The sequence below is a fragment of the Leguminivora glycinivorella genome, chromosome 11 (assembly GCF_023078275.1).
Source record: "Leguminivora glycinivorella isolate SPB_JAAS2020 chromosome 11, LegGlyc_1.1, whole genome shotgun sequence".
NCBI classification, from domain to species: Eukaryota; Metazoa; Arthropoda; class Insecta; order Lepidoptera; family Tortricidae; genus Leguminivora; species Leguminivora glycinivorella.
The window spans coordinates 22,907,744-22,934,600 of record NC_062981.1 but is presented as its reverse complement, the minus strand read 5'-3'; the positions used below and the strand labels follow the sequence as shown (position 1 = coordinate 22,934,600).

The window sequence follows — 26,857 nt, the reverse complement described above, 5'->3', positions numbered from 1 at the left end:
TTAATATGGGCCAAAGTCTCAGAAACGGATTTAGATTCGTGGTCTTGCTGCGCTGACGCACTGGTGGTAGAACTCGAAGGGGGTGCCGATGATGATGATGACGCGAGCGGTACCTCGTTCTTGTTTACCGTGTAGTGCAGCAGTCGATGATGTGCTTCGCCACAATCGTCCTTATCGCAAGCGGGCGCACGGCACGATTCACGTTCATGTGTGGATATTAGGCATTTATAACATAGGCCGTTTTTTCTAACGAATTGCCATCTGGTTTTGCGCAGCGCTCGCTTAAACTGTTTACAATCGGTTATCATGTGAACAGATGTTCGACAAAAAATGCATTTCTTATCAGTTCCTTCGCCGTGCACTAATATTGTATGATTACGTGCGTTGTTTGTGTCTGAGGTTTTATGTTTGTAACTCTCACCTTTTGTGGCAATATAGGTACTTGCAGTAGTGGATATCTTGACCGCCTCTTCATTAAGGAAGTCAGACATAATGACCAATCTAGGTTTTTTACCATCTTTGATTAAATTGAAGCTGTAATCTGACCACTTCGATACTAGTACGGTCGGCAGCTTAGACAAAATAATGGAGACGATGTTTACTCCCTGCAAGTGCTCCTCTTGACCGACTGCTCGTACTGCTTCCACGTAGTTCTGCACTTTTAACGCGAACGTAATAATATCCCTGTGGTAATCTTGGTGCAGCGGTGGGAGCTTTTTAATGTCATACAAAACGCGGGAAATGATGCACTCAGAGTTACCATAACGTAGTTCCAACGCCGACATGACTTTCTCAGGTGACGTGGCACTTATGAACAAAGCGTTGACTGCATCCTTAGCGGCTCCGCGCAGACATTTTCTGAGCCTCCAAAGGTTCTCCTTATCGGTGAATTTGCATATCTCAGTAGACTCGTAATACGCTTGTTTAAACTGCAACCACTCTAAATAATCGCCGGAGAACTCGGGGAGATCTTTCGGCGTGCTGAGTCGACTGAGCAGGCTGGTATTCGGTGTATTAGCAGTGGAGATGTTCTTCACAGCATCGGCCATAACTTGGATCGCACTCTGGAGCGCCATAACGGTACCGTCGGGCGGCGGCGGCGGCAGCAGCGGGGCGGCCGGGCCGGGCGCCGGGGCTGGTGCGGGCGCGGCGGCTCGGGGCGCTGGGCCGAGCTCGGGCGGAGGACGTGGCGCATGCTGATGCAACTCACCCGTATTTAATCCATACTCGGGGGCTTGCTGCTGATCCTCTTGCGGTTCCAAGTTGCTCTGATTTTCCACCCAATCAGCGACGTGACTCCGAGAATAACTCCTTCGACTTACATGTGAACCGTACTCTTGATCCTCGTCGTCCAGCTCTGCTAATTGAGCGTCCAGAGTCTTATCGATGATCTCCATCTGTATGGCAGCTTTTTGTTTTGCGGCTACTAATAAAAGTTGCTTCTTCTTAGCCGTTCTAGAAGCCGATGACATCCTTGAGCCCTTACTGCTAGAAGCTTTGCTCACGTACGAAGCAGAAGGAGGAAGCGTTTTCTTGAGGAATCCTGCGGCGGTTGGTTCAGATTTCACACTACCCTCAATTGGTTTTGTGTTAACCAAATCTCTCGGGATACTTGAAACTGGCTCAAATTCCTCCAACCTGGCTGTAGAACTCTGACCATGAGGTGCTTCACTCTTCTCGTCCTTTTGGGACATCTTCTGTTGATCTTCTAGAACCCTCTTTTCTAGTTCTAAACGGCGCGCTTAAGACCGACGTGTTTCGATCTTGATTGGAGTGCGTTGCATGGATCCGGCTCGAAGACCACTATGTTAGTGGTAGGGTTCATGAAGAAGAAGTCCGAGGTTCAATTATGAAGATTGTATTTCGGAAAACACACAAAGTTACAAAAAAATGTCACGAGAGCGTACGTTAACAGGCTCGCGGCCGGCAGCGGACTGCCCGACGGCGCATAGCAACGTATTGCATGGCTTATGCTACAAACAATATTCGACCTTAAGTCTAAGAAATTAAAATCTAATTTCACATGGAAGTGTTTTATTTAAGTAAAACTACTAAACTATAACTAGCCACAGGTATAAGTTTTTCTTTATTTTCTGTTGATTATAGAATCTAGAGTAACCAGCCAACTAAGTCAGTCTGGTTACAAGTGTTACTGCTGTGGCCCATTTATCAAAACTGAAAGTTAATTAGTTACAAGCGGAAGTCTCTTTCCAACTTGTCATATTAGACATTGACTACCACTTATAAATTGTAACTTGTAGCTTCGAGAAATGGGGTATAGCACGCTCTTACCGCTAGACTACCAGCGCTCCAACAAAAACAAGTTGCACCGGTGTCGCCGCCCATCCCAGTTTATTTAGCCATAGCCAGAGAGTGGTCGGCCTCGGAGTACGTGATATCGCCGATAAACTACAAGAAAGTCGACTGAGATGGTATGGACACGTGAAGAGAAGGCCTCCTGAGTACATATGAAACGTTGCTATGGATCTGAGCATTGCTGGGTCCCGAGGAAGAGGAAGACCGAAGATGAGATGGGCAGATACCATAGCAAAAGACATGAGAGCCTGCGACGTTTCAGTCGACGACACGTCCGATCGTGCGAAGTGGAAGGAAAGGACAGGAAAATCAGACCCCAAAATCAGATGGGAATAATAATGCTGAGGAGAGAGAGAGCCAGAGAGTGGTCGGCAGAAACACTTCTTCACTGTGTACAGTTGAGTGAAATAATCAAGAATATATCCTGTCCAGCCGGTCTATCATGCTTCCAATTTTATCACTTATCCACGTGGATAAGACAACTGTCACTCTCACACTGACATACTTGCCAAAGCGTGACGGATGCTTTATCCACGTGGATAAGTGATAAACTTGGAAGCATGATACGCCGGCTGTAAGCCAGTCTCGTTACACGAGTGTTATTGCTGGTAGCCGGTACCGTCAGCAAAACACGTTGCGCCGGTGTCGTCCATCCCAGTTTATTTAGCCATAGATAGAGAGCAGCCGAGAGAAACATTTCAATAGAGAAAGCCACTTTAATTTAGTTGAAAGTGTGTTTATTCCGCGGATGACATGTTAATTCTAATTTAACTATTCTGTAATTTGCCTAAAAAATAATTCCTTATAAAAAGTCAATATCTTGAGCCACTGTAAATATAAAGTTATAAAATCTAAATCTATGTCACTGCAATGTTATAATTTGGATTTCTTTGAACCCCTTTTTGCCAAGAGTGGCACTGTAACTTAATAGTTCATGTGCTCTGCTAGTCTACTACCCCTTTAAGGGACACAGACGTGATTATATGTATGTATGTATGTACAAATCTAAAAATCAAAGCAAATGTCGCATTTTCCATTCCTCTCGTACTTCTCTCTGACTCAACCAAAACCCTCTGGAGCTTCATAAATATTTCATAGCAGAGACAAAACAATACCGTGGTCTCTGGAGGACATTCACTACACCCCCGGATATAAAGGCAATTACACCCTTAACACAACCACTTACCAAACATTTTCCTTTTGCACTCGTGTTAAAAAACTTTGTTAAAATTTGATTTAAGTCAATATTAAGACTGATACGGCGAATTTGCAATAAAAACGGGAAATTTGAATTGTTCAAGCTTTTTGTCATCAAATAAATGTTAATTTGTAAAGGATCAGTCGTTTTAACGTTTCTGTAATAGTACATTACGATACAAGTGCGTAAAAAAGGAAGTTCGAAACGAGTGGCGATAAATTAAAACACGACCGAAGGGAGTGTTTTAAATCGACACGAGTTACGAATTTCCTTTTCGCACGTGTATCGTACGACGTTTTTCAGTACAGATGAGCTTCTGAAGTTTCGACCTGGCATATAATGAACCACTTCTCGAACTAGTGCATAAAAAAACGACCATCTATAATATGTTTTTTCTGCACATGAGAAAATGATGCCTTAATTTTTGCAGTCATAAATCTGTAAATTTAATCATCTTCATTTTCATTATGATTTCATTATGATTCACAAATTCAGATTTAAAACTTGACATTTCTTTCAAATTTAGAAATTAATTTCTATCCGCAATTATTTCTTTTGTGTTTTTTTGAACAAAGACGTTGAGAAAAAAATATCTTAAGATGATTTCTCCTACAATCACCGCTGGGCGATAGGCTAGCAACCTGTCACTATAAATTCACGTTTTAGAATAGAATAGAATAAAATCAGTTTTATCACAGAATATTTAATAGTACAAATACAGAAGGCTCACTCCTTTGATGTTCACAAAATGCCGCCATTCTAAATTCTTACCTAGATTAACAAACGGACCGCACGCGAGCAGCCGACATTGAATTCTATTGCGCCGCGCGAAGGTCGTCACCACTGAATGGGCCGCGAACTCGCGGCCGCCGGCATGTACTTGTAGCGCGGCGGTAGAATCGCGGAGTGAGCCGTCCCTGGTTTTATTCGTAAAGACACAGACAATAAACAATATATTTATGAATGACTTAGAAGAATAAACTTTATTCTTTATTCTATTATAAAGTGCCACGAAATGACCTCACCTCAGCATATTGCTGGCGACTTCCAGATTCCATTTCTTTCAAACCGTTATTTGCCAAGAGTGGCACTAAATCAGTTTCATGTGCTCTGCCTACCCCTTTGGAAACACAGATATGAATTCACGTAAGTAATGGTGCATCTTTTTGTTACATATAACTGATATGACATATAATCACGCCTTTATTCCCATAAAGGGGTAGACAGAGCACATGAAACTACTCAAGTTTCAGTGCCACTCTTGGCAACTAAGGGGCTTAAAAAAACTGATACTTATGCTGAAATCACGCCAGAAAGGTTGGGTTCCAGCATAATAAGTTAATATACTGAGACTTTTCACGTAGGTTGTCAGGTTATGTATAATTTTAAGATCTGAGGGTACTGATTGTAACGACCATAGTGTGTCAATAATTCATTTATCTAGGTATCTATCTGTAACTATCTATTTTATGAAATAGGAGGCAAACGATTATACAGGTCGTCTGATAGTAAGCGATCACTGCTGCTAATGGACACCCGAAACACAAGAAGTGTTGGAGGTGCGTTGCCGGCCTTTAAGATGGGTACGCTCTTGAAGGTTTGAAGGTCGTAACTAACATAAAAAATACATTTAAATGGCTACTTTGTACGCAAACCTATAAAATGCGTGCAATTTTCTCAAAACTAACCACATTTCCACCGGCCACAGTAATTCGATCCCGAGACATAAAACATTCTTAGACATCTTAACTAGTTGCACGTGTTAACCTCACACACACAATTTCCACCCTTACACCCTTCAACTTAAGATTCAAAATGTAGTAATATGAGAAGGATATACAGACGGATGAAGCGTTTACGAGTCCCAGTAGGCAGAAATGTCTTGTTAATAATGCAGATGGAACTTACTAAAAAGCTTGTAAGACACGTTTTGCGAAGAATTTTGCGTCTATCTTGCTTTTGGACTCTTTTATACAGATTAGTTTAAAATGAGACGAATTACTAGTATCAAGATTTGCAGTTCGCATGTATTGTACTCGTATGACGTTTTTCAGTACATAGGGGATTTGAAATTTCGTACGTAAAGTAGGTACCATGACTTGCACTAGTTCGACAAGGTATTTAGCATGTGTACAGTCATCGGCATAAATATTATGTGACTTATAATATAATTTTTCTACTTGTCGACTGTAATCTGTCAATTAAGACACCACAGACTAAACTATAAGTGCTAACTTTTCAGTGTTGGATACTCTATGGCAGTTCCGACTCAATTATAATAAGCTCATTATAGTTGACTTTAGTTAACTGTAATAATTTCAAAAATAGAACTTCATACAATTTCTATACTAATTTGCGATACCTGGCAAATTTTCCTGCATCGGAAACACATTTTTTTTATCTGTCGCGTTATCGGCCAATCAGAGTCGGTTATTTACAAACAATTGGTTGCTAGGTAATTCGATGTTCATACAACGGTGAACGACTATTAACATTAATTTTAACTTGTATTAATGATGATATTTCCGTTTGCCATACGATAAAAAAATCTCGTACCGTACTATTAGGCCATTCAGCAAGCTTCGTGGCGTAAACATGGTACTCGACTGAAAAGCTTTGTATTATATCACGATTGTATAAAATACTATTGTATTATTAAATGATTATGATTATATCTACTAGATATGTACCTCATATCACTGAGCAACAATACATTACAACACAGCTCGTAATTTTAAAATGAGAACAAAACTCAGATTTTTTGGAAAGTATAATTCAGCCGAGCTTCCTGAAAACTAATATCTACACATTTGCTACCATAATTTAATCTCATAAATGGGAAAGTGTGTGTGAGTGAATGTTTGTTTGTTTGTTCGCCGTTTTACGTCAAAACGGAGCGACGATTTGACGTATTTTTTTAAAGTGGCCTATGTCACTCTGCAATCTCTCCATCCCTTCAAATAAGTGAGCTACTTTTTGTCTTATTCTAACCCCCCCCCCCCCCCCCACATCCCTAAAGTGGGGATTATACATTTTCGAATTTAACGCAAGCGAAACCGCGGGCAAAAGCCAGTCAAAATATAAACGGTTGAAAGTGTTGTCATTTCGCCCGAGGCAATCTACCGTCCAAATTTCATTCCCGCAATTCGATGCTACAATAAAACAATACAAAATAACACCTTCAAGCTCCTATCTAAGTTTAAATTGAACCTTACGATGCTATACTTAAAGTTGCGGTTAGTAACAAAACAGACATGACTTGGGTTAGAGTCAGCGCCACATAAAACTCTTATCTTAATCTTACTGTTGTTTTAAATTGAACTGTAACTAGTTACGTGTAGGTTGATTTTGATACTAATAGAGAGATATATGATAGGAGCTTGCGAGAGTAAAGTGTAATTCACAAGTTGCTACGAAACCGTTTAGCTCTCGAGAAATACCTTCAGCGGCCGAAATATTCTCGGGCGAAAAAATGGCACTAGCCCAATGTAGAGACTACAGCAAGAAATAATGTCTAGAGAAACGTCTTTCATTATTTTGAGCGAATCAATAAAACAGTATACATCCATATTTTAATATTATAAATGGGAAAGTGTGTGTGTCTGTTTGTTTGTCCGTCTTTCACGCAAAACGGAGCGTCGAATTGACGTGATTTTTCAAGTGGAGATAGTTGAAGGGATGGAAAGTGATATCTTAGGCTACATTTTGTCTCTTTCCAACGCGAGCGAAGCCGCTGGCAAAAGTTAGTTTTAAATATTAATTTAACACAGTTTTTTTTTTTCACAAACCAACTGGTAAAGGCTTATATACTTTGTTATTCGAAAACAGATAGCAAAATTTCATTTCATCCACAAGAGTGCAATGTAATTTCATACAAATTTTAACTTGATGTCTTGCTGGCATAATTTACCTATAAATGATGATTTTGAATCATGAATATTACTGAAACATGTAAATCGGGTAACTCGGGTAATCGGGTTATCGGGTCGAAGGTCGCTCGACATGTTTCGCTCCGTAACGAGGAGCAATTTCATTGAGCACGCGCGACACACACAATAAAAAAAACAAAAAATAAAATCATGAATATTACCTAAACAAATCGATGGATTTAATAGTCAGTATTTTGTTCGTGTTGGTGTGGTGAAAATATTTGTGTTTCACTTGGTGGCAAAGTTTGTTTTACCCTTCGTGCCTTGAAACCCTCGCAACGCTCAAGATTCCACTTTTTTGGAATCTTTCGATTGCTCGGATATCAAACAACTATGCCCCCTTGTAAAACAAATAACTACTCGTATTTAATAAATGTATACTTAGTCACCTGCCATAATAATTTACACTTTAAAGGTAAAAAAAGATCGCATCCATTGAAAATGCATACTATTTATATCAGGTAACATGACCTTTAACTAGTTGGTAATAATAAAAATAGCGCACTGATAGTACAAAAATATATTTTAATTTAATATCTTAATTGCAAAAGTGTCATGAGTACTTAATTTATTTATTCTTTCGATTTTTTAATACATAGGTTCTCGTGTGGATATACTGATTTAAACAGTGTCAGGGAGGCCTAAACTTCCCTAAACTTAAATTTAAAATTAAACACTACACTAGACAAGAAAGTCAATAACTAATGGCGGTGCCTTACTTGGCGAGGTCAAAGCCACGCAACTCCGCTAGCTTAGCCACCTGGAAAGGATGGGAAAGGATCGTGGTGTTAGAAGAGCATATGTGGGACACCCGGGTGGAAAACGTCCGCGTGGGCGTCCCAGATATCGCTGGTGCGAGGAAGCCTTGAAAGACCTGTCCGCACTCGGTGTACCCAACTGGCGTGAAGTGGCGCAGGATAGGGCAGAGTGGCGATCTCTTGTGTCGGAGGCCAAGATCCTTTTTTGGCCACTGAGCCAGTAAAGTAAGTTTTTAGGGTTCCGTAGCCAAAATGGCAAAAACGGAACCCTTATAGTTTCGTCATGTCCGTCTGTCCGTCTGTCCGTCTGTCCGTCTGTCCGTCTGTCCGTCTGTCACAGCCGATTTACTCGGAAACTATAAGTACTACAGTGATGAAATTTGATGGGAATATGTGTTGTATGAACCGCTACAAAATTATGACACTAAATAGTAAAAAAAAGAATTGGGGGTGGGGCCCCCATACATGTAACTGAGGGATGAAAATTTTTTTTCGATGTACATACCCGTGTGGGGTATCAATGGAAAGGTCTTTTAAAATGATATAAAGTTTTCTAAAAAACATTTTTCTTAAAGTGAACGGTTTTTGAGATATCAGCTCTCAAAGTCGTAAAAAGTATGTCCCCCCCCCTCTATTTTTATAACTACGGGGTATAAAATTCTAAAAAAAATAGAGGTGATGCATGCTAATTAACTCTTTCAACGATTTTTGGTTTGATCAAAGTATCTCTTATAGTTTTTGAGATAGGTTGATTTAACTGTAATTTTGGTTAAGTTATTGGTTTATTATATTTGCTGCTACGGAACCCTTTGTGCGCGAGCCCGACTCGCACTTGGCCGGTTTTTTTTATGGGATAGGAGGCAAACGAGCAGACAGGTCGCCTGATGGTAAGCGATCACCGCCGCCCATGGACACCCGAAACACCAGAGGAGAGTAAGTACTAGACAAGAAGAAAAAAGTGATTTTAAACGTTTCATTTCAAATCGCTTGTCGCTTGTAACTGGACCATCGTTCCCGTGGAATGAATTACCGCTTTTTCCCTGAATTATTGAAATAATCCGTGTGAATGATGCCAGCTAATGACTTTTCATAAATACTGCCGAGTTCTGCCTTAAATACCGGCTCATATCGATTTATACCGGTTTATATCGGTTTATACCGGTTTATACCGGTTTATGCCGCTTTTCCGCTATTTCAACTTCATTTACGATGAATTTGCATTTAATAAGGTATACTCAGGATTAAAATGTAAGTACAACTTATTTTACATTGTTATTTATTTTTCAGTACATAATAATACGGTGCTACTTTATAGACGGCCTCGAAAGAAGTCTAAATCTGGAGCTCCGAATATCACAAATAAATATAATCAAACTTTTTTTTTTTTTCTAGACTAACCCTATTATTTATAAACGCACTCTAAAGTTATCAAACCGATAAAGTTCGTTTTCCCCTCACTAGCGCGGAAACACGTGTTTTGTCCTTTAATACCAGCGGGTAAAAACGCATTTTATCCACTAGTGGGTAAAGTAATTTGACCTTGAATAAAGTCAAATTAACTGCTTTAAAATTGATAAAAGTAGGTGAATCTAGTAATAAAGATGATTTACCACCTGTGGAACTACTGGAAGCAGTGATAAACGCATTTTTTTGCGTTGTAGTTTCCTCGCTATAGTGAGGGGAAAAGTTTTGTGTTCCACTCGGGTGCAAATGTATTTTACTTCTCGTGTGTTAAAAAACTCGCAAGTTCATGATTCTATTCTCGAACCACTCGCTTCGCTCGTGGTTCAACAATAGAATCCTTTCACTTGCTCGTTTTTAAATTCCACACTCGGCGTTAAAATACAACTTTGCCCCCTTGTATAACAAATAACTATTGTCCCTTTCCGACGTATTGGTGTGATAGAAAAGGACAAACGAACTTTATCGGCGTGATAACTTTATAGTACGGTTAATATGCCCTCAAAATCAAATTTTGTCGCCCTTCTAAATTAACGTTTCATGGACGTAATCAACGAATATGCCCCTAAAAATCTCCAACACTAAAACGGCACAGTCTCTCAAATACTGTAGGTTAAGCCCCTTCGTAGGCTTATAGTTTATAGCCTTCTATAAAACCAACAGTCATAGCCAAAGTGACAATCATTGTCGCTACGTGGAGATTGAAATGCACTCGGGCTCTGTCGCGCCCCCACAGAGCTATAGGGAGAGCTACATAGTTACGATATAGTACATTTCGTTATAATGTCAAATTTGCGTCAATGTCATTGCGAAAATTGGGAGTTCGGATTGCGTTTAAAAACGTCGTTCGTCACACGTGCAAGAATGTCACGTGTCATACTTCTCGCACTTATACCGAAATGTACTATTATAGTTTTATTCCGTCTTAGTAAAATAGACTAATATTAAAACAGCTCGGTATGTAGTCGTAAAATGGAACGCATACCTACTTTTTACGCACTAGTGCGTAAAACACAACTTCTCGCACGTTAAACAGCCAAGAAACGGGCACTTTTTCAACAACTGTATTAAAAAATAAATTATGTACGACACTGATAGTGTCTAAGAAAAAAAAAACGGCCAAGAGCGTGTCGGGCCACGCTCAGTGTAGGGTTCCGTAGTTTTTCGTATTTTTCTCAAAAACTACTGAACCTATCAAGTTCAAAATAATTTTCCTAGAAAGTCTTTGTAAAGTTCTACTTTTGTGATTTTTGTCAGATTTTTTAAACATATGGTTCAAAAGCTAGAGGGGGGGGACGCACTTTTTTTTCCTTTAGGAGAGATTATTTCCGAGAATATTAATATTATCAAAAAACGATCTTAGTAAACCCTTATTCATTTTTAAATACCTATCCAAAAATATGTCACACATTGGGGTTGGAATGAAAAAAAAAATCAGCCCCTACTTTACATGTAGGGGGGGTACCCTTATAAAACATTTTTTTCCACTTTTAATTTTTGCACTTTGTTGGCGTAATTGATATACATATTGGTACCAATTTTCAGCTTTCTAGTGCTTACGGTTACTGAGATTATCCGCGGACGGACGGACGGACGGACGGACGGACGGACGGACGGACGGACGGACCGACGGACGGACGGACGGTCGGACGGACGGACGGACAGACAGACATGGCGAAACTATAAGGGTTCCTAGTTGACTACGGAACCCTAAAAACGAACCTCGGAAACCATCAAGAAAATGTAGGGCCCTTAGTTGATTTTGATGGCGCTTTTAATATATTTGGGTGAATCACCTTTTTCTTGCCTCTTATTGCCATGGTTACGGTCCCCTGAGTCACGCTGGTTTTATGCAAAATTATGCTACTGTAATTATACAAGCATGCATGTTGTCCATGTTTGTAGGTGGCAAATTAAGGAAAGGGCTTGTTAACACCAGAAAAATGCATGTTTGCATAGTTTAAGTAGCATAATTTTGCATAAAACCAGCGTGACTCAGGGGACCGTAAGCATTGCAATAACTGGCAAGAAAAAGTTGATCACCCATTTGATAATTTGAACACACATCAAGATATGTCGAAACTGAGTCCTGTGTCGAGAGATGGCAGTCTATACTCGATCTTTATTGCGCTTACGAAGCGATTGTGACGTTGGCTAACCACCCCAGTTATCTTCAGACGAGGCGAAATTCGAGTAAGTCAATAAACGCAATAAAAACATTTACAACGTCGTATCGTCGGAGTTTTAACTTGCTGCTTTCTTTATATTGAGGAGATTGGGATCAGTATGATCAAAGACATATATAACTCCGTATATACAGATAAAGTCTAAGAAAAAAACGTACCTCAGTACCATACAGCAAAAGGTACGGTGGCCTAGATTGCATTACACCTTTGGGGTACGCTCGGCTAGATGGCCCTAATATTAATATGACATTTTAAAACATAAAGCTAAGAATATGGGCGAAATTGTCAAAACTGAGGTTCAAAATTTTTAAGCCTGTGTAAAGAGATGGCAGTCTATGCACTGCCATTACACATTATAATTTGACAGCAACTCTCTATAATACTCGATCCTCTTTGGTATGATAGAATGGAAGTTAAGGAAATAGATAAAGTTTTCTTCCTGGCTCACACAGCTAAACTATGACTGTCGCCTACGGTATTTCCGGACCGATACGACCATGATACGACCATCAAACTTCCAAGAAAAGATCGTACCCCCATTTTAAACCACCGGCACGCAACTCCCAGCCTTTTGGTTCTTCGGGTGTCAATAGGCGGTAGTAATCGCTTACCATCAGCTATCCTATTTGCGCGTCTGCCACCTATCGCATAAAAAAGTAGAATATTACTTACTTACTTGAATCTTGGATCGTGACCTAGCTAGTAGTTCAACCGAACTTAGACCTCACAATCGCCGAAAACTACCGCGCTCCTTTTTGATTTCCAACTCAATTAGACCATTAAGTAATATCTACTTAAAATTTTGTTGTTCTCAATAAAAAAAAAAGGATGTCATAAAGAACCAGGGATTAAAAAATACTTATTTTTAATACTTTTTTTTTTTAAACTATGCTATATTGAATGCTATGTTACTGTTTCTCTCCTGTATTACTGTGGGCTCTCATTAACGCGAGCCAAAGTGTCGCAACTCGCAAACTTCATTAATATCGACGGAAGCCGACGCAACTCGCAGTTCGGACGCTAATCAGAAAAGCTGCGCTAATTTGATAGCACTGCTTACAATCTTGGATCGAATTGAGAAGTTTCTTGGTAAGCTACTTGTGACTTGTAATGCATTTAGATAGTTGGTCTAAAAATAAATATGGTTAATAAGGTGTGAACGAAAAATAGCTTAACTTCAAACTTGGGTAAATACATTAACTCAGATTCTAGATTGATCGTACTAATAAAGCACTTGCCATACATTTTGACGTTTTAGGATATATTAACTCGATAGTGTACCTACTCACGAAAATGTATGTAATTTTGGATCTAGTAACAGTTTTGAAGCGTTACTGTTTATACAATTTATCATACAATTAATATAATTTGCAGTGATCGGAACTATGGGAGTAAAACTTAAACAAAACCTTAGAGCTGACATAAATTTAAAATAAAACCAAGATTATTATTTTCAGATCAGTATTAAATTTGATTCTATACCTGAATCCAAGATTTCTAATACATTACTAAGTAAATGACTACGAGTATGCAATCCATACTAATATTATAAATGGGAAAGTGTGTTTGTCTGTTTGTTTGTCCGTCTTTCACGGCAAAACGGAGATAGTTGAAGGTATGGAGAGTGTCATAGTCTACTTTTTGTCTCTTAAAACGCGGGCTGGTATTTTCTAAAACAAGCAATGGTGTCTTACTTTTAGTTTTCCTGTCATACTTTTCGTAACTGAAAGCATAACTGTGCGCTTTCTACAATACATCATAGTCATAGTCATATAAGTCATCACCATCCCAATTCACATAAAACATAAACAACATAAATATCTCCAAACAAATCTCCCGACCAGTCGCCCGACTGCTCTCGCGACGCCATTAGCGTTCGATCACATAGACAGCCAATTTGCTGAGGAATGGCCCGGTTTCTTTGTGCCGGAAAAAAACGCTCCGGGTGGAAATGTGCAATACTTTATATACTGGGACGGTTATTCATCTTAGTTTATAGGTTGTCTTTATTAGACTATACATAATTATCTATTTGTAGTCTACTCACAGTAGCATTCTGTCATTTCTACTACCACAAGCTACATAATAATTGCTAAATACGAGTAATTTTATTTACACTTTGTGACGTCACATTTCATTACTCGATAAAAAACTCGATTGAAGAGTATAAATCAAATGATACCTAAATATATTTTATTGTCAAAGTTGACAACTTCACCTTATCAAACCAGACTAAAAGCGCTTACTCATCATCCCGACAGCATCAGATCTGTTAAATTACCAATATCAAATATCATAATCGCTCTCAAATAAAACGCCGCACGTCACGTCCAGAATTGAGATAAATGGTCACCCGACCGCGCTGTCTCTAGACCAATCAGCGCCCGCGCTCCCCCCGCACTTCCCCGCGCGCGCTAGGGACCGCATGATTTACGTTCTTCCGAGGACATCTGATAGCGCGAATTGTCTACGCATTTGTCCCGGTCGGCGCGAATGTGTGGCGATATGTCAGCATTGTTTATTTACAGGTGGGGGAGACCCGTAATATTTTGCGGGGGCTCTTGAGACGGCGCATTTTTGAAATTGGCTGATTTGAAACTTTAAAGAGGTTTGTGTATTCGTACCTACCTGGAAAATGTATATTTAAGTGAAAATGGAAAAAGCTATAATGATTTTTACATTTTTGAATAATTTTTCTCTGAACTGAAACTATCTAAACTATTTTTAATATTTATGTATATGGGGATATGTTCATTATACATATAATACTTTAGTCTACTACTTAGTCTAGTCTATTACTTTAGTCTTTAATGTTTTGTTAAGTATTGTCTTGTGATAAATTGTCTTTTTGGCATTTTAGAAGGTATTTAAAGAGCACGACATTTAAATAGTGCTGTGTCAATGTAAACTCTTACTTTTTTCTGTTGTTGAAGTTTGTCGTAACAGTTTCCTAAATTATATCCTGAACAGTTTTTAAGCTACGATAAAAATACAAATTTATGAGTCGCTTGATATAATAAGTAATAAGCGGTCAACGTAGCCAGTGGGCACCAGTGTCTTGTAATATTCATATATATTTAAAGTATCGACGTTTAATGATATTATGACCTGGTTCGGCCCGTCGGGAATTTTTTGCTAAGTATAAGGTTTTTTTAAACACCAACTTTCCTTAAATTCTCAAGGCTTGTCCATATGTTTTTTTTTATACTACGTCGGTGCCAAACAAGCATACGGCCCGCCTGATGTAAAGCGGTTACCGTAACCTATGGACGCCTGCAACTCAAACAGTGTCACAGCGCGTTGCCACCCCATTAGAAACTTGTACAATTCCAAGGAGGGTTCGGGTTGCCGACGACTCAAAGGACAATAGACGGAACAAGTTAGTTCCGTAAGTCCTCCCGTCATCAGCACACCGCACCCTCGTTGAGCTCTGGCAGCCTTACTCACCGACAGGAACGTAACACTATGAGTAGGGTCTAGTGCTATTTGGCTGCGGTCTTCTGTAAGACGGAGGTACTACCCCAGTTGGGCTCTGCTCTTAGATTCGAGCGAGACGATATCCGCTGTGCTGTGCCCTACCACAACCTGTATAAAGGAAATTTTTACAGCCTAATATGTAATATTAGTAATGTAAAAACTGTATTGCTTTAACGTAGTCAGTCAAAAGCCTCAAGAAATAGTTGTATACAAGTCTGACATTAGTGCCGGGAGTAATGAGGCTGCGTGAAAGTGCTTCTGGTTTTACGCGCCCAATGCTACCTATTACTTTGATGTTGCTAGTGATGGGAAATGTCGATAATGTCGATACTCTCGATAGTTTTAGTTGAAATTTCCATGCAACACGTTTATGATCCATGCCGTAACTCAGTCTCTATCAGTTTTCAATATTAAATTATATAGTCACATTACCGTATTGCTACGAAACCTAAACGATTAGCTCCTAATAGACTACCTGTACGTGACATTTTTCAGCAACATGGGTAATATGGGTATTTTTTACGCGATTCATACTCAGAATCGCGAGGACTTTCGATCCTGATAGGAGAAAAAAATGTCCCAAGATTTCCATACATTTTTCAAACCTTCCATTCCGTAACCGACGTACAAAAAGTATGAAAAATGGTACGGAATGGGAAAAAAAACCTTAGGACACTTTTTTCTCCTATTAGGATTGAAAGAGCTCGCGATTCTGAATGGAAACCACATAAAAAAATCCAAATTAAAAATAATATGGAGTGAACAGCTTTGAATAAAATGGCCCAAGTAACAATTTTTAAATATCATAATAATTTCTAAAGGGGAATCTTGATATGATGGGCATAATGGTGATTTTTATGTGACTTTTGAAATTAGCCCAATGCACCCTATATTATATATTATATGGTCTGAAATGAAAGGTATTTCTATTCTACTTGCTTTTGCCCGCGGCTTCACTCGCGTTAGAAAGAGACAAAAAATAGCCTATGTCACTCTCCATCACTATCTCCACTTAAAAAATCACGTCAATTCGTCGCTCCGATTTGCCGTGAAATACGGACAAACAAACAGACACACACACTTTCCCATTTATAATATTAGTATGGATTAGCAACTTAGATGTTTTGTCTATTGACTGCAACTAGACAGATGATAATTTGTGAGTGTGCACAGGAAAACGTCCCACTTTGTCGATTGCTGTATATTCATATAAAGATGCAAGTAAATATCGCCTTAATAGTAACCGACAAAGTGGGACGTTTTACTAAACACGCTCACATTTAAACGTTAAATTTAATTTAATTTAATGTGATTTATTTAATTTGTAGTATTATTTATTTGTAATTGAAATGTCTGTAATGATGGGACTTGTATTTAATATTAATATTTATTCTAAATGTAATAATTGTTATTTAATTTTTTAATGTTGAAATGTATAAAAAAATAATAATTTTTAAATTAATTTTTATGTTTAAATGTTTGTTTATATGTAAAATGTGTGATAATATGGATTTTTTTATCTGAAATAAATGAATTTTATTTTATTTTTTTTATTTTTTTATTTTTTTTTATTTTTTAATATTAAACTTCGATAACTCAGAGCCCTTCCTTAGCAGGTGGAAAGCCCTTAGCCCAGTTGCGGCGCTCTCGAGTCGAGCGCCCTCGCGCCGCGAATACAACTCACTTGCACACTCTTGCACTACGCCTGCCTACCACACTGTGTAATTATAAGTATTATAACACAACTTGTACATTCTTACACTATTCCTGCCTATGTAATTACTCCTGTGTGGTGACGGGTTAAGAATTTCACCACCCCCTGTCTTCCCGTGGGTGTCGTAGAAGTCGACTGTGGGATTTGGGTTAAAATTGTGGCGTAGGCGAGAGGCTGGCAACCTCACTGCAATCTCACAATTTTCGTTTTCTTTTAACCCCTTAATTGCCAAGAGTGGCACTGAGACTCTAGTAGTTTCATGTGCTCTGCCTACCCCTTTATGGGATACAGGCGTGATTGTATGTATGTATGTATGTAATTACTCGTAGAAACGATCGATAGGTTTCCTAATATTTGACGTCTGAAGGTCAGAGGTGCACTGGGCCTTTAAACACCTGTTTGTAAAGACCCTAAATTGTGAGTGTGCACAGGAAAACGTCCTGCTTTGTCGATTGCTACAAATCCGCTTTGTCAGTTTATTCATATAGAGATACAAGTAAATCTCGCCTTAGTGGTAACCGACAACGTGGGACGTTTTACTAAACACACTCACCTATAAATAATAAATAAATATTATAAGGACATTCCTACACAGATTGATTGAGGCCCACGGTAAACTCAAGAAGGCTTGTGTTGTGGGTACTCAGACAACGATATATATAATATATAAATAGTAGTAGTAGTAGTAGTAATCACTTTATTGTGTACAACAGATTCATATACAGTTTACAGGAACAGAGGTACAAAGGCGAACTTATCCCTAAAAGGGATCTCTTCCAGCTAACCTTAGAATAAATACTTATATACATAGAATACATCCATGACTCAGGAACAAATATCTGTGCTCATCACACAAATAAATGCCCTTACCGGGATTCGAACCCGGGACCGCAGCGTAGCAGGCAGGGTCACTACCGACTGCGCCAGACCGTTCGTCAAATCGTATGCGTAAATATCTCTAAAATGTTGAGTTCTCATTATAGATAGTTTCCTATTCCAAAACTTAATCGATCAATTAATAGTAAAAAATTTGTTTGTCCTTAGGCTAATTGTTATAATTTTAATATCACGTTTTTTTTTTTTTTTTCAGAACAGTTATAAGTTTTTGCTTTCATTAGCAATGATCAGTAATATTTTCATTCTTGCCAAAATCGGACCAATTATGTTTATTGCCTAAATATTTCTACGAGTATTTACCTATTACACAAGTAAAGAAAATTTTGCAAATGGTGGATTTACTACCAAAAGGCATTCTCTACTAGTCAGCCATCGGGCCAAACAGAGACAAATGTGTTGGCGATATCTATAAATAGTCATTTAATACAAAAAATATTTCTTATTTGATGACATTATTATTAAGTTGGTTTTCCTTTTTTCTTCAAAAACAAGTGCTGTCTCACAGACATTGTTTAAACTGCCATGCCTATCTGACACAGGCGATCGGCCGGCTTTGTGCCAATGGCACTTGTGGGCTCTCCAGACAGTACAACTGTCGTACGCTCGCCATCAAATATAACAGCTGCCAAAGTCCTCACATACACGGTGAATGAAAAGGACCGTTTAAACATTTCATACTGAATTTTGAGATAATAATGAACAAGATTTATTGGAGAAGGTGAAGGAAAACATCGTGAGGAAACCGGACTAATTCCAATAATAAGGCCTAGTTACCCTTTGGGCTGGAAGGTCAGATGGCAGTCGCTTTCGTAAAACTAGTGCCTACGACAAATCTTGGGTTTAGTTGTCACAGTGGACCCCAGGCTCACATGAGCCGCGGCAAATGCCGGAATAACACAAGTGGGATGATGAATGAATAAGATTTATTATGTTATGGATTTTCAAATGAACAGGCACCTCCTGGGCGAGCTACGGGCGAGCTCACGTAGGTCACGGCTTTGGCTAGTCTGTGGCCAAGAGTAAGCCCATTTATAATTTATAAAATAACACCAAAGCTGAAATAGCAAAAAAATTGCTGTTTCATACATTTCGACTGTCATTATGCTGCTCATTTCTAAGGAATAGCCAAATTTTTCGCGATTTCAGCATTGGTCCCAGAATAAAAGTTGTTCATTGTGACCTCAAAAGTCACTATGCAAAGTTTGAATGGTCCTTTTTTTTCACCCGGAACAGGCCTCTATTGTTGAGACGTTAGTGGCGACTGTACTTGTCTTTACTGACTGAATGTGAACCTTAGGTTTTTGCCATAAGGTTTACGAATTGTTAAAACAATGTGGAGTAGTTTGTGTTTATGTTGCAAGGAACGACTCTTATGGACTTTTTGTTAGAATGGGGTAATAAGATTAAATAAAAATTGCAATAGAATTTAAGGTAATAGGTACTTGAAATTGTCACTTAGTCTTGTGAGATTGTATAACTAAAAGGAAATCTAATATTATAATCGTAGCTTTTAAAACGTATACATTGCAGTTATATCCTGTCACGTAGCTAATAATGACTATTTAATAAGTATGTACTTAATTTATGATGATTTTTTTCTTATGTGTCCTACTACTTATTCAACAAATTTTGGCTTTGTATTTATATATTAATAAAGTAGGAAATATTTTGCTTTAAAATTGAACGAATAAAATTGATATTCCGTTGTATAAATTGTATAATATATCTATTCCATTCGTAAAATATATAAATATTATATTGAGAAATCTCCACATATTTAAATGCTCTAAAATGGGTGATAAGTAATATAAGTTCAAGTTCACCTTTGCAAGCTTTTACTGAACTAACATTTCTTCATCTTATTTTCACCTAAGTATCTAAAATAAATCAAAACACTCACCCGCTTGTTGTCCCGGAACTTCAGCCAGCCGCTGATGACACTATTATCCACATCACTTTCCACCTCCTCCCCCCTCCTGACCGGCAGGGGGGAACCCCCCGGGCTCTCCACCTCCCGCCTCCTCATCACCGGAGTACATTGCTGGGACAGTCTCCCTTCATTCACCGCATCACTCCTTCTGCCGAGCACCGGTGTCCCATGAGCAGAGACCCCTCCTAAACGGCGTGATAAGAAAGGACTGCCTTCCCACATTGGTCTTTTTGGAGTTTTACTTGTGCATTCATGCATGCATAAAGCATCGAAGTTAGCCAGCTCCACTGATACTCTAGTCTGCAGCCCACTAGGATGCGTAGTCAGTATCGTCTGCTTGGCTATACTGCATCCGTGACGGTGTACCTCTTTCCTCTCCATGGCGTTAGCTCTCCATTTCTGAAACGAAATAATTCAATTAAAGAAAAAGGCGCCTTTAATTGCACAATTAGAGCGCCTACATTGGTTTAGATTGCTCTTGTATAGCGGGCATCCTTTGTGCGAACTAAATTGACTGTTTTAGAATTTAAACAGGTTCGTTGTTAAGGAGGTCGGACACTGTGCGACAAAGTGACTTAAAATGTTATATATGAATTCTACTTTCGGCTTCAGTGAGTGATAGCATCGCTCTGCAACCCCATTTGATAAAGCAAAGCCATTTGTGGTTGTCGCACAGTATCAATTTTTGCTCATAGGATACTTTGCATTTTATACTATAGGGCTAATGTTATCCTTATTATACATATATATTACTGATATATTTTACGTTTCACAGGTATAACACTCCAGAATACCCGATCATAACCTGATAAATAAATAAAGGAACCCGTAAAAATCTTTTATTACTCAAATACTGCTTCACTGATACTATTAACACAAAATTCTTGAATAACGCTCCTATAAGGTTTCAGAATTCTCTTTTAAGTACTTCAGAAGCACCTATCCATATCAAATTGCCGCACTGCCACACCGTGCTACACCGTGCCACACGATGCCGCACAGTCTGGACCCTACACAAAAGTGCCCCAAGAACTTTTAGGGGGTCACTGTCTATTTATTATAACATTGTGTGTTACATTGTTCCTGTCACACTATGTTTAATAACATTTTACGTCATAACATCCAATATGGCATCATTACAGCCTGATCCGTTTACTAGACAATTTCCTTTCCTACGTAGCGTAGTTACTATTTCCTACTTAGGTTGTCGCACTCTGCCGCACGGTGCCGCACAGTGCAGACCCTGCACAAAACTGCCCTAATAACTTCCAGGGGCTCACAGATCGCTCGCCATTTGTTATGGGGGCGCGGTATAATCTTGCCAATGTCGACTTTAATAGGAATTTTGGCCGACAATTTTGTTCTTTAATGAAGTTGTGAACTCTTCATAATTCTTGGGCCATATTTTAGGACTGCGTGACGTATTAGATTGGTGGTGAATTTGTTATGCTCGTTTACATTAATTTGAAACCAAAATTAGTTAAGTATTAGATCTGGCACTGAACTGAGACAGTCTATATTTTTAGTTGCTGTTTAGGATAAATATTTAAGAGACATCAAAGAACTATATCTTCTATTTGAAAACCGTGTTAATGGTAAAGCTGAGAAAAAATAAAGTTCTATTATATAAACCTAGCTCGAAGCGTTTTAAAGTCACAGTCATAATAACATTTTGAGGTAAATTCAAAGATTAGCTTAAAGCATGAAAAACTACCTGAATGGGGAACGGGGATTAGAATGAATTTATTTAAATTGGAACACATTCGTTTGCTATAAAAATAAAATAATTTTTTTCGAATATAATGCATTCTTGAAAGATGGACTTGGATAAATTGGCACTGAATTGATTCCTTAATGAAGTCCATTACGTAATGCCACCAAGACTATGAAAGGCTCTACCTAAGAACAAGAGGTAAATAAACCGTAATATATTTTTTTAGCAATAAAAACACTATAGTTATTTGTTATACAAGGGGGCAAAGTTGTATTTTAACGCCGAGTGTGGAATTGAAAAACGAGCAAGTGAAAGGATTCTATAGTTGAACTTGCGAGTTTTTTAACACATGAGAAGTAAAATACATTTGCACCCGAGTGTAACACAAAACTTTTCCCCTGACTATAGCGAGGAAACTACGACGCAAAAAATGCGTTTATCACTGCTTCCAGTAGTTCCACAGGTGGTAAATCATCTTTATTACTAGATTGACCTACTATTATCAATTTTAAAGCAGTTAATTTGACTTTATTCAAGGTCAAATTACTTTACCCACTAGTGGATAAAATGCGTTTTTACCCGCTGGTATTAAAGGACAAAACACGTGTTTCCGAGCTAGTGAGGGGAAAAATATTTTACCTATAAGATCTTATTGTAACGTATTCATGCAAATAAATATTTCTATTCTATTCTATTCTATTCAAATAATGATCGTTTATTAAGAGTACAATCTGGCTTTATTTCCTGAATTATGCACGTATTCTAAAACGTCAAAAACTCGTGTTAAAGCATGATAAGTTTTCAGAGTTCTAGCTATAAGTAATCGTTTTTCGCTCGTCGCTTGCAGTGAAGCAGTGCCGTAGGGAAGCATCTAAACGATGATCATTTATTAAGACTTCTAACTGACTTCATTTCCTGAATTATGCATAGGCTTAATGTTCATTCGGGTTTGATGTATTTCGGAATATTTTATTAAAATCGGCACAAAGAGGAATGCAAATTTGATTGCTGCATTCAGTGGAAATTAGATTTTAAATGACTGTAGAAGACCGTATTGTATTGTCAAATCGTTTATTATGTTAAGAATTGGTATTAATATTTGACTCAATTAAATAGTCAATGCTTTTGGATGATAAATAAAAGTTCATTATAAAAGTTCAGGGCTAGCACATGATTGCTGCGAGAGTATTTAGCAGCGATACGTCTTCTTCTGATTTTATTAATGACATAAGGACGATCTATCTCACGGCGACATACTTTTTTTATTATTGTAAATATTTACTAATGGTTTCCCTCGCGACAATCATGTGCTAACCGTGCAGAGCAAGGATCCTTTATTCACCGTATACGACACCCACGGGACGAGATAAGGTGGTGCTGTTCTTTTCTGATGCTGGCACCACACCACAGTATAATAAAGAGTACTATCGTACAGTATGGCCACTCCCGCTGAAAGTGCCGCCCACTCCCTCTCGGTTACCTGACAGTTACCGCCTGTCAAAAACGCGAACAGTCGACCTATCTTATCTCACTCATACAAGCATGGTACGCGTTCACCTACACGAGCTTAGAATGTGTGCTAGGAACGCGCCTCTTTCATAGATTTGATCGCCAGTGTCCGAGGTGTGACCACACGGCACAATACTCATTTCGGTTAAGTAAGCATATAGTTGAGATGTGTTTCCAAAACCTTCCGCTTGGTGCGCCGTTTACAATTGCATCGAAGAGGCTGAAAAAGGCTAGCGTGGACGTTGCGATACGCTTTTAGAAATCCTATTCGAAGTTTTAAAGAAATGTTCCATTTTCAAAACTAACCCGATTCGAACCGAAATGAAAGAAATAAGATTTCTTTGGAAACACATTTTATACGTATAAATAGAAAATCAAGGCGTAGTTCGAATCCCATACATTATGTAAGCAATAATGTGGTAAGGTAATCTGTTTGTCAGTCACGGAATAGCCTCTTTGATATGATAATTACTTGCGAAGGTGTGTCAGATACATTTATTAAACTGGCTTTTTCCCGCGGCTCCGCTCGCGTCAGAAAGAGACAAAAAGTAGCCTATGTCACTCTCCATCCCTTCAACTATCTCCACCTAAAAAATCACGTCGACTCGCTCCGTTTTGCCGTGAAAGACGGACAAAGAAACAGACACACACACTTTCCCATTTATAATATTAGGATGAATGATGAAAGTTTTCATATAAAACACTTAGGTAAGTAATCAAAGGAAAAATAAAAGTGAACTTTTTGTAATATTGTCTTCGGTTACCGCGATAGTTACTCATGAAATAACTGAGCTGAACTTTTTGTTTGAAAGAACGTCATTTTTGACACTGACAAATATTCTGACCCATATCGTATCGTGGGCAGGGCACATTGTCAGGATGGACCATAGTCGCTGGCGATAACTGGATGCGGATGGCAATGGACCGACAAGCGTGGAGGAATGGAGAGGAGGCCTATGTCCGAAGACGGGCGCTTTAAAGGCTGCTATAGAGATAGATAGATTAGATAGATCAAGATCGTATACTGATTTAAACTTTCACGATTATTACACATAATTATTTTTTAAATCGGGACTTAATCGCGTATAACTACATATTAAACTGACCTCCAACGTTTCAAGGACGGCGTTGTCCCCGTGGTCTCGGAGAAGATTGGCTTGAAATGACATCAACACCTTCTGACAGCCGCGCGAGTTTTTCGAACTACCCGCACTTGGTTTTGATTATCAACTTGAACTGTTTGCGCACTAGGGATGTTACTCCGAAAAAAAAAACTCGCGCGACTTTCCGAAGGTGTTGATGTCATTTCAAGCCAGTCTTCTCCGAGACCACGGGGACAACGCCGTCCTTGAAACGTTGGAGGTCAGTTTAATATGTAGTTATACGCGATTAAGTCCCGATTTTAAAAATAATTATCGTATATTGAGTTGTCGAATACTAATGTTCGAATTGTGCCATGCTCGCTGTCTATAATTTAATTCACGAAAAACTAAAAAAACACGATTCTTTAAAATTAAACTTTATCTACTGTCCCAAATATACTTATATCCTTAAAAAAAACTAAATCTAAATGGGTTCATCCGTTTGGGAGCTACGATGCCACAGACAGACACACACACAAACAAACACACAGATAGACAGACACGTCAAACTTATAACACCCCGTCGTTTTTGCGTCGGGGGTTAAAAAAGGAATACATTTAACCACTTCTTTGTTACAAAGCATTCTTCAAAGCATTAAACGTCTATAAGAAAATTACGCGTCTTAAGTCCTTCTAAAACAGGCTATCTCACCTCCAAAAAGTATTATGTTGAATAGAAAACAAGTATCTTCAGGTTGTTTTTGGTCGTTGAAAGGGTTATTTATTCAAGGGACATTACGTTAACGAGCGTCGTTACGTTTAAACTCGACTCAACCCTTTAAACGCTTCGTACGTGTAATTTGATACTCAAAGACTCGCTATTTGTACGAGAAATTACACTTTTTACAGTTCACAAACGCTTTCCGGAGTTTTACTTGTATGTAAATAGTATTTTCTTTTGTTTTTAACATGACAGTCAAGTAATAATAAATACATATATGTAAGTAGGTCTAGGTATATACATAATAAATAGGTACAAAGTTTCCAAACCAATTTTTTTGACCAATTAGAAACGTCTACGAGCAAGACTACGATGTGAGTTACTTGAAATTTCTTTCACTTCCTTCGAAAACGAACGAAAAAGTTTTGTTTTATCCACAAGAGTGGAAAGTAGTAATTTCATACTTTACTTGATGTTGGCTGGCAGTGACCTTTAAATGATGATATGTTGGCTTGTTTTATAATAAATTGATGGATTCAATTTTGATTTTATGTTAGATAGTTTCCTCGTGTTAGTGTGAGAAAAAAAAATGTTTTTCACTCCGTGGCAAAATTTGTTTAGCCTTCGTGCCCTTAAACCCTCGCTACGCTTGAGCGATTCCACTTTTCGAGATACAGAAGAGTAATAGGGAGAGCTAATTATGTTACGCTTATAAAGCGTAAGGTCTAATTAAATTAAGTATCAAATAATTAATTAATTCAATGATATTTAATTTAATGATTAGTTATTAGTTAATTTAGAGACTAATATTTACATACTGTACTGTAGCCATGGTTTGCAATAAAGAATTATGAATTATGAAAATTATGAATGCCCGCTCATATTGCAATTTTATCATTTATTTTCAAATTAAAGGAAAAGTGGAAAAATTCACACCTTAGGGCAGGACTCCCAAAGCCAAGCAAAACCAGTTCCAGTCCTGCCGGAGGTGTGAATTTTTCCATTTTTCCTTTAATTTAAAAATATGTAATATCGCTCGCAGACGTTTCTGCATGATAAAAAAAATATAATTTTATCGTGGATAAGACATCTGTCACTCTCACACTGACATACTTGCCAAAACGTTACTAATGGGTTGGCAACGCGCACGACACTCCTTGAGTTGCAGGCTTCCATATAGGTGACTGTGACCGCTTTCCATCAGACGGACCGTGGGCTTGTTTGCCACCGACGTAGTATAAAAAAAATAAACGAGACGGATGGTTTATCCACGTAGATAAGAGACAAAATTGCAAGGCTTGCAGGCTTTACGCTAAGTGATTGTGATGTCGGCCACAAAAAGCACTATAAAATAACGTTGACATTATTGTTTGTATATGTAAATGTTTGCGAAGTATTTATCAAGGGAACACAAACAATTACGTTACAACAGCAAACAAACGGCGAAATTATTTCACTCGCGATTTAATGCTGTTTATCACGGTTTTAAAACGAGCCTCGTAAAGGTTCGGGCTCACTTGCGCTGTTTGATGCCAATGGTTTATTTGCCTTATTTTTTTATGCAGGAATGAAACCGTGTGTTATTTTATTTTTTTACTGAAAAATAATTATAAAGTATGATTTTAAAAATAGTCGGAAAAGTACAGCTTGCTTTTGTCAAAATAGTTGCTAATTTTACAGTTTTGTTCCTATTTTTGGTTATAGATAACTTATAAGAAGTGATTTCCTGGTATCACGTGTCTGTATTTTGAGACTTAAAGTAATAATTTTGTTTTGTTCACTGAACATTTATATTTGCACGATATTCCATCTTATATTTTAATACTGTTTTTATAAATAAAAAAAACAACTCTTTGTTTTAAAACAAATTGTATCACAAAGCCTATTGCGAACGAATTCGCATACCTATATGAATTCGCATAAGTCTGTCCCGACCTTTAATACCCGTTCTACTCAATGCACTGA

At 38.2% G+C, this 26,857-nt stretch overlaps 1 protein-coding gene across 1 annotated transcript in view; it reads right to left on the bottom strand.

Annotated features, from left to right (window-relative positions):
* The window catches only part of LOC125230869, a 739,902-nt gene extending 719,655 nt beyond the window's left edge, over positions 1-20,247 (bottom strand). The window contains exon 1 of the mRNA XM_048136122.1: positions 19,837-20,247. Coding sequence (XP_047992079.1) covers positions 19,837-20,247 — 411 coding nt within the window. The remainder of the gene's footprint in view (positions 1-19,836) is intronic.
* Positions 20,248-26,857: the final 6,610 nt, after the last annotated feature.